We start from the raw sequence: 9,001 nt of genomic DNA on the forward strand, positions 1-9,001 counted from the left end.
ACTTAAAAATACGCTCAGCTAAACTTTTACATTAGTTATATATATATATATCATTATGTATACAATTAATTTATATATAAAATAAAAAATAAAGACATCAAAATTATCTTCAAAATTAATCAGAAAAATTTATATTTTTCAAATTTCTATAAAAAGAGTAATTTTTTTAAAATAACATTTAATAATAATAATAATAATAATAATAATAATAAGCAGGGTACCCTTCTTCCCCATATATCTATGTATCTGTATCCCCCACACCCATACCACTCCTCAGTTCACTGCTCCAGATCTGGACCGGTCCCGTCGGCAACCCCTTCCTTCTATCTATATATACATACATCTGTATCTCTCTCCCAGGGGCATTCTTGTCATTACAACCTGCCATGCCATCTACGACCGCCACTTCATCCACACCGTCCTTCACATGATCTCCAACGGTCCAGATGACTCCGTCCCCGGACTCCCGGGACCCCCTCTAACCTAGCCATGCATGCAACTTGTCTCTCCACTTGCCCTCCCTCTAGCTACATTGCAGTTGGCAAACAAAACATCCCAATTTTATTACAACTAGCTAATAAGCTACGTATATATATATATATCAGTATTTGTGTATGTATAGGCGTACGGATCCCATCTTATATATCGCATTCTCGTGCCATTTCATGATCCCAAACTTAGAAATTATTATGATTATTATTATTTTGTAAATAAATTAATTAAATGCCTTCCGCTCTTCAGCTTCACCGAATTACTCCCATCACTCTTCCGGCCGCCGCCGCCGCCGCGGCGGAGCCGCCGTCGAAACACGATCAGAGGCTGCAGGCGGCGGCGCGTACGGTCTGCCCCGTTTCCGGCGATATTGCCGTCCCGGAGGAGGTGCTGGGCCACCACACCCACGCGGTGGCGCCGGGGCAGTGCTGCTCGGCGGCGGTTCAGGCGATCGGCGGTGCTGACGTGGAAGCCGTGTGGGCGGTGGTGCGCCGGTTCGACCGGCCGCAGGCGTACAAGCACTTCGTGAGGAGCTGCCACGTCATCGTGGGGGAGGGCGGTGTTGGCACGCTCCGGGAGGTGCGCGTGGTGTCGGGGCTGCCGGCGGCGCGTAGCACGGAGAGGTTGGAAATATTGGACGATGAGAGGCACGTGACGAGCTTCAGCGTTGTGGGCGGCGACCACCGCCTCAGGAATTACCGGTCGGTGACGACGCTCCACCCGGCGGCGGCGGCGGACGGCGGCGGGACGGTGGTGGTGGAGTCGTACGTGGTGGATGTGCCGGTGGGGAATACGAAGGAAGAAACGTGTGCGTTTGTGGACACCATTGTTAGGTGCAATCTGCAGTCTTTGGCTAAACTTATTGTTGCCAATAATAATAATAATAATTTAGAAAATTAAAAAATCGACCTAAATAAATTTTTTTATTTTTTTAGTTGAAATGGGAATCATGTAGATTGTGGGATTTTCTTTTGGATTGGTTCTAAATTTAAATTTTTGTTACTATTTCATTTTGATTGTGCCTGTAAATTCTTTGTATATAAATTTTGTGTAATCATTCCAATTCCGAATCTATTTTATAATTAGTCAGCTGGTTTTCACTTTGGCTAAGGTTCTTTCTCCACAATTTATTTATTTATATATTTTTTTTTCATACGATTCTGAATATATATATATTATTATTATACAAAAATCAACATTTAACACAAAATATATTATTTATATTATCAACACAATTTCATATATTTCACATTAAAATAAAATAATTAAATCAAAACACTAATTAAATAAACCCTGAGGTTGTCAATATATTTTCCAAAGATATGAAATTCAATATCTCTTTCATGTAAAGTATTAGTACAAAGCCTTTGGTATTAAACATTATATTCAAATGAAAAAGTAATATTAATTGTGTTCTTTTATTTTAAGAATAGTGCAAATTGAGTGTAGATAAAAATATAAGTGTATACAATGTGGAAATTTAGTTTGTTATTTTATCATTTTAAATTCAAATCAATAATATTTATTTTATATTGCTTTCAATAAAAATATAATATTCTTTTTTCTTATAAAGTACCATATCAAAATATTATTTGAATAAAAATTCAAATTAACACTTTATTTGAAATTAATTTCAAATTACAATCAAACTAATAGTGTAGCTACACTGTCAAATTTAATTTCAAAATAATATATAGAGTAAAAAAGAAAAGAAAAAACAAAAATATAATTTTACAATTAATATATAGTGTGAAAATGGGGATAAAAAAATAAGTGAACACGACACTTGTAATTTTGTGATCTAGAGTATTAAAGAAACGGAAAATATATATGTATATCAACTAGTTTTATACTCTTTTTTTTCTTTCACGTCATGCCATGCCGGATTAAAAACTCATCAAGAACTTAACTCTTTCTTACATTATAAGAACTCGTCAACTATTTCCTTTTTTTAAGAAAAATAATTCAAATAATAAATTAAGTTAAATAATAAACACAAATAAATATATATTATAAAATATTTTTAAGATATACTATATTATGATATATGTATAATAAACTTTGTATGTAAATATAATGAAGAATGTATGGCTTTGTTCACTCACACAATTTTACCTAATATATATTTTTTCCGTCTTATTTTAAATGATATTTTTCGGGATAATATTTTAGATGATTATGTTTAATTATTTAATAATAATAAATTATGATATTAATTTTTTATTTTATGTAAGAGTATTGTTAATAATTTTGTAATAAAAAGTAATACATATGATTAAAAAATTAAAATTATATATTTAAATATTTTTAAAAAATATATTTCAATAAAATATATTCAATATAAATATTATTTTATAGATAATAAAATGTTATATGACACAGATAAATAATATAATATTTTTTTTTCTTTATTATTAATATAAATTAATTTTATAAAAAAAATAGAGAGCTTTAAATGTAGATAAAAAGTATTTAGTTATTAAAGAAAGATAGGAAAAAAGAGTTTAAAAAATATACCTAAGTATATTTAAATTAATAAATTTTATCGAATATAGAAAATAATTATTTTTTACGACACATACTAAAATAAAAATGATATCATTTGTTATGGGACGAAGGAAATATTATATATATTCTATTCTTTTATAAAAATTAACATTCAATAAAAAAAATATATTATTTTTTTATATTACCGAAATAATGTTTAATATTTCACATCAAAAAAATACTTCAAACTTCCGGTCAAAGCTAATAATCTGCAAATTATGCTCGAAATGCATATATATACTTATTTTTTGATTTGATAGCACTTTCCGTAAATTGATTTGCATTTCTTTACATTGTTGTTTATTTGTATTATTTTTTTTATTTAATTTAGGAATTATTATGGTATATACTATTTTTTGTAAAATATCATTAGAACATTAAAATAGAAAAAATAAAATAAAATATAAGTAGACATACAATATATATATATTTATAGAGTAAGTTTTTTTCAAGTTAGAACTTGTTTTTTTATTTGATTAGTAGGTTAAATTTTTTATAAGAGAGAAGAGAAATTTTTACAAAAATTATTATAATTATATAATAAAAAGAAAAACTGAAATTGAATTTTAAAAGAACGTAATAATAGTCTAAGAAGTAATATATACAAAACATTTCAAAGATAAGTAACTAAGAAAAAAAAAAAAAAAATACAATGTGTGTAAAGGAAATTAAAACTTGAAAATTGTAAATATTTTTATAGAAAATTATAATTATTGCATGTTAAAAGAAACTAAAATCAAACTCATCAAGAGGATATAATCTCAAATCTTTTTTTATTTATTTAAAATGTGTGGTTTTTTGTGGGATTTTGGTTTTGAATAATAAAATTTTGGATTTAAATTGTTATTTGATATAATATAAATATATATTGATGTGATATTTTGAATGTAAAATTAAATTTTAGTGTAATATAATAAATAAAAAATAAATATTTTATTTGATGTTTTGTAAAAATAAAAAAAAAATGAAGAATTAATAATCATAATAAGGAGGATTAAATGAGTGAATGTTGAATATTTAATTACACGTGTTTATTTGATGTTTTTTTGTTTCCAAATTTTTTATCACCAAATTAATGAAAAAATATCGAGAGTTGTTTTTATAGAAAATTTCAAATCAAAGTAACAGTTGATAATAATGAAATTAAATAACGAAGAAGAGATCTCACCACATTTGAAAATTGAAATATGGACTCCCAACTTGATATGCTTTTTCTGTACATATATACACAACTTGTTACATCTACTTATTTATTTATTTAATACTAATTTTTTATTATTATTATTATTATTATTATTATTATTATTATTATGGTAAACTGTTTCTTTTAGTCTACTAACTAGACTCCTTATTATTTTAGTCTCGTAAGTGGAGCCTGTCGCAAACTAGTTCCATAAGTGAAAAAATTTTGTTGTTTTAGTCATCCGGCGCCGGAGATGTCCGCGTGGCTTGCCGGAACCCACGTGTCCGCCACGTGGATTTTATTTTATTTTTAATTTTTTAATTTTTTTTTAATTGGACGAAATAAAAAAAATTAAAAAAGGCAAATAAAATTAAAAATCAATTTTAAATCAATTTTAAAAAAATTTAAAAAAAAATGAAAAAAATAAAATAAAATCCACGTGTCCGCCGGGTGTCGCTGACCTGGCGGACACATAGCCTCCGGCGAGCCACGCGGGCGTCTCCGGCACTGGAGGATTAAAATAGTGAAAAATTTTCACTTATGAGACTAGTTTGCGATAGGCTCCACTTATGAGACTAAAATGACAAGAAGGTCCAGTTTCGGGACTAAAAACAGTTTACCATCATTATTATTATTATTATTATTATTATTATTATTATGTTAGAAGAATGGGCAGAAAAAGCAAAGGGAGAAAAAAGAGACAGAAATTTACATGCAAGTGGGGAAGGTGGGTGGCTACTTTGATTTGATTTATTTCATCATTTTAATATTATTATTATTATTATTATTATTATTATTATTAATTAGTTTGATTTGATCATTTGATCCTCATGTTTGTAATAAATTCCATTCCAAAGTTTCGTCTCGTGGCTCCCACTCCTTTTAATTTTTTTCGGAGGTCCATTTGATTCGATCAATTTGAATTTAAAGTGAATTTTAAATTAATGAATTCAAATTGCTTTGAATTTAAAATATTTCATAACTAAAATTATTTGATTGCAATAAGCATTTAAAATTACATAATATATAAAGTAAAATGGAAGGCAAATTAAAAGGAATGAAAGCATATTTGATGAATAAAATGCATGAAATTAAGATACTTGAAATGAAGAAGATAAAGGATTAACGATGAGCAAAATAAAAAAGGTTTATCCATACTATTAGATCGTTATTTATATTTGAATATTTTTTCTTCTAATAAAATATAATGTCAAAGTTTATTTTTTTTAATATTAGTCCTTCCATTTTTTACATTTTTTTTTTTTTTTTATGTATAACACGCGTGCATGATATATACCGAAAATATAATATACTCATATAAATGGACAACACATGATACTCTCTACGTCCCATAATTATATATCCGTTTGTTTTTTGCACAGAGTTTTAAAAATATTATTATTATATTAGAATGTAGTAAGAATAAAGTAGAAATGACTAAAATAACCTTATTAGTATTTTGTGATATAAAGGTAATGACATTTGTGTAATATACTGTAAGTTGCAAGGGTATTTGTAATGTCAGATAGATAGTACAATTACTAGAAAAAATGAAATGAATATTTTGTTATGGGACAGACTAAAATGGAAAAATAGATACTTTGTTATGGGACGGGGGAAGAATATGTTCATATAATATACATACAGTACATAATTGTAGTTTACAGAACATATATTAAAATTAATTTCAATACACAATGTATATTATTTAAAAAGAAAATAAAAAAATCCGGTCGGATATGCTAACACTCTATACAAATGGTGTTTGCTCTATTTCTATAGTTTATTCACAAAATATACACATTATTTTGAATTGTCCAATTACAAACTAATTTTTTTTTAGTAACAATGGACACTATTTTTTTTTTTTTTTTACAAATATTCATACTATATCATCACACCATTACTTTTACAACAAAAAGTAAAGATAAAATTATTTTTATACTATTTTAAACTATGTATTATAATTAAAATAATATTATTTTTTAAGCTTTTTCTCAAAAATAAATATATACTTCTGAAATGAACAGATGAAATATTATTTTGTTTTATATTTTTATTTGTTGATTGCAACTTAATCATCACTCTATTTAGTCTCAATCAACCTCCATTGTAACTATTCAAGTTTCTTTTTTATGGCAATTAGGATTTGTTCATTTTGTGTTTTTTTGATAAATATATTTTTTTATGTTAAGTACGTTGAATTGTATCAAACTTTCGATGTCTCCAAATCACCTGTCATACATAGTTCGTTTAGTGTAACTTGTCTTGTCAAGTCTAGTTTGCATAGTATTAGGTTCTGCCGAGAATTTATCCAGTGCATGCTTCCGTAGCGATTGCGAGTTTTTACGTTATTAAAAAAATAAAATAAATAAATATTCTCTTTGTCCCGCCACAGTTGACCCATTTGGTTAGTGCGTGGTATTTAAGAAAAATATAATTTAGTAAATTAATGAGAATAGTTTATGATATTATTTTATTTATTTTTATGTGAGCAGTGATATACAATTTTTTTATATCCCACATAAAAAGATATCTCTTCAAACACTTTTTATATTTTATAAATAAAATTTAATATATATAATTAAAAATAATTAATATTTAAAATATTATATCTCAATAAAAAAATATATAGAATATAGATATTATTTCGTAGAAATTACAATTTTATATAATACAATTAAATAAAAAAATTATTTATGTATGATTAACATATATTACTTTAAATAAAATAAAATAAAAGTGATTTATAAATATAGATAAAGAAAAATATTTATTTATTGAGAAGTGATGTAAAAATAAAAGAATTTTGAATGGAATTGAAGAAGCAATAGAATTAAATATGTTTTAAGTGAGATTAAAGAGAGATACAAATAAAAATTTGAGTTGTTTCTATATGTACTATTATGAGACATATTAAAATGGGAATCATATCAATTATGGCAGGACCGTGAAAATAGTATTTTGTATTAAATTGTTGACTTTTTATTAATAAATAGAAAATATATTACATGTATTGTGTTAATATATGTATATATTGTATTTTTTGTATATTTATTGAAAATCATGTAATTTAAAAAAAAAAAAAAAAGGTTAACAAATTCTCATTCCAATTAATTTTCTTGGCCCATTAACCCATGTTTCAAGCCCAACACACAAAGCCCTAACCCAAATGCTGTCTTATTCACTCGGTTTCTTTATTTTTGGGCTGAGCCCAACAATATAATACATACATATATATATATATATATTCAATATAATCCTAAGTTTAATATTATAATCCTAAGTACATCCTTTTTTGTAATTTTCATAATTTAGAAGTAATTCATTTTTTTATTTAATTATTTTTTTAAAATAAAAAATAATTTTATGAAAATTCATCCAAATCGAAAATCAAATTATCTTTACTTTTTAATTTTGATTTCTAATTGACTTCTTTATTTTAACTCAATCTAAAATGCCCTTTATATATGATTCAACAATTATAATGTGATAATTTATTTTACAGTCATTTTAAAATAAATTATATCAATAGATACAAAATGTTACAAATAAAGTAGGTGTGTTTGCTTGCGTTTAGATTTTAGATTTGGATTTGAATAGTAAAAATTTTAAATATGAATAATTGTATAATGTAATATAAATAGGTGTTAGATATTGATGTTATATTTTGAATGTAAAAATAATTTTTAGTATAATTGTTTGAACAAGAAATCCCAAATCTATTTTGACATATGGACACTTCCATTATTTCTTGCTGCTATTGTTCACATGTTTCCATTTACAGTAAGATGTCCCATCTGGTTACTGCAACAGGCTAATAACAACATTGTTTGTCTTAACTCTCTCGGTTGGTGAGCACATAAGACAAATGAATGGATGTTTTGAGTGGTCAATTTGGTTGCATGTTTCATGCAAAGTCACACAATACCATTTATGTGTAAGGGGTTTTAATTGTGTTTGTCTTACATGCACAACAGGTGGTACTATAGATAATTGTGGAGTGAGTTTGATTGTGTGAAGGGTTTTGAGAGTTGTGTGTAGTGAGAGAAAGTGTGTTCAATCCTCTCAACCTCAACCCTTCTCTTCTCTATATATTGAGTGAGTGTGCTAGTCACTTTTATCCGCCGGAGAGTTCGTCGGAGGAAGGAAAAATCGGAGTTCCGATCAGGGGAGATGTCCAAATTCTGAGCAGTCATGCTCTGTGGTAGTTGTCAGTACGAGCTTGTGACAATGTTAACCTGTTGAGGAATTTTTTCAAGGTAATCATTGTAGAGGTATGGGTTGAAGAAGTTGTGGTTGTCTTTGTTCTTAATATTAGTGAACTTATCTGGAATTGGTATCCCCGGATATAGGATTATTTATATCCAAACCGTGTAAACAAACATTGTCTCATTTACTGCTTTGTATTTCTGCATGGATTCGGTTGGAAGTATGGTGTTATAACACTGTAATATAACTACGCTTCAGAAGTTGACCCTTGTTTAGGTGTTCGAATTATTTTTTGTGCAACACCTATTCCCTAACAATAATAAATAAAATTAAAATTAATTTGGTATTTTAGGAAGAGAATTTAGTGAATAGTAAAAAATTTATAAATTTTGATAAAAGAACACAGATAATATTTAAATATTTTTAATTAAATAAAATTAAGCTGACCTAAAACTGATTTGAAGAAAAATTGTGTAATGTTCGAATTAATCTGAAGTTTCAGGTTGAATATTGAGTTTAGATTGTGTTTGGATTTGCAAAATTTTATTTATAACAAAAGCTTAACCC

The 9,001-nt window shown here is 27.0% G+C and overlaps 1 protein-coding gene across 1 annotated transcript; it reads left to right on the forward strand.

Moving 5' to 3' along the window:
* The first annotated feature begins 613 nt into the window (after positions 1–613).
* Positions 614–1,502, forward strand: LOC127260154 (abscisic acid receptor PYL4-like). Its single transcript, XM_051287844.1, has one exon. The coding sequence runs from the start codon at positions 724–726 to the stop codon at positions 1,390–1,392; it is 669 nt and encodes a 222-aa protein (XP_051143801.1). The 5' UTR covers positions 614–723; the 3' UTR covers positions 1,393–1,502.
* The last annotated feature ends 7,499 nt before the right edge of the window (positions 1,503–9,001 follow it).

Source organism: Andrographis paniculata, unplaced genomic scaffold (genome assembly GCF_009805555.1).
Source record: "Andrographis paniculata isolate CXL003 unplaced genomic scaffold, ASM980555v1 Contig60END, whole genome shotgun sequence".
Classification (NCBI taxonomy): Eukaryota; Viridiplantae; Streptophyta; class Magnoliopsida; order Lamiales; family Acanthaceae; genus Andrographis; species Andrographis paniculata.

What these genes read in the sequence shown, in the direction of transcription:
- LOC127260154 (XM_051287844.1), top strand. Translation starts at nt 724, where the DNA reads ATGCCTTCCGCTCTTCAGCTTCACCGAATTACTCCCATCACTCTTCCG.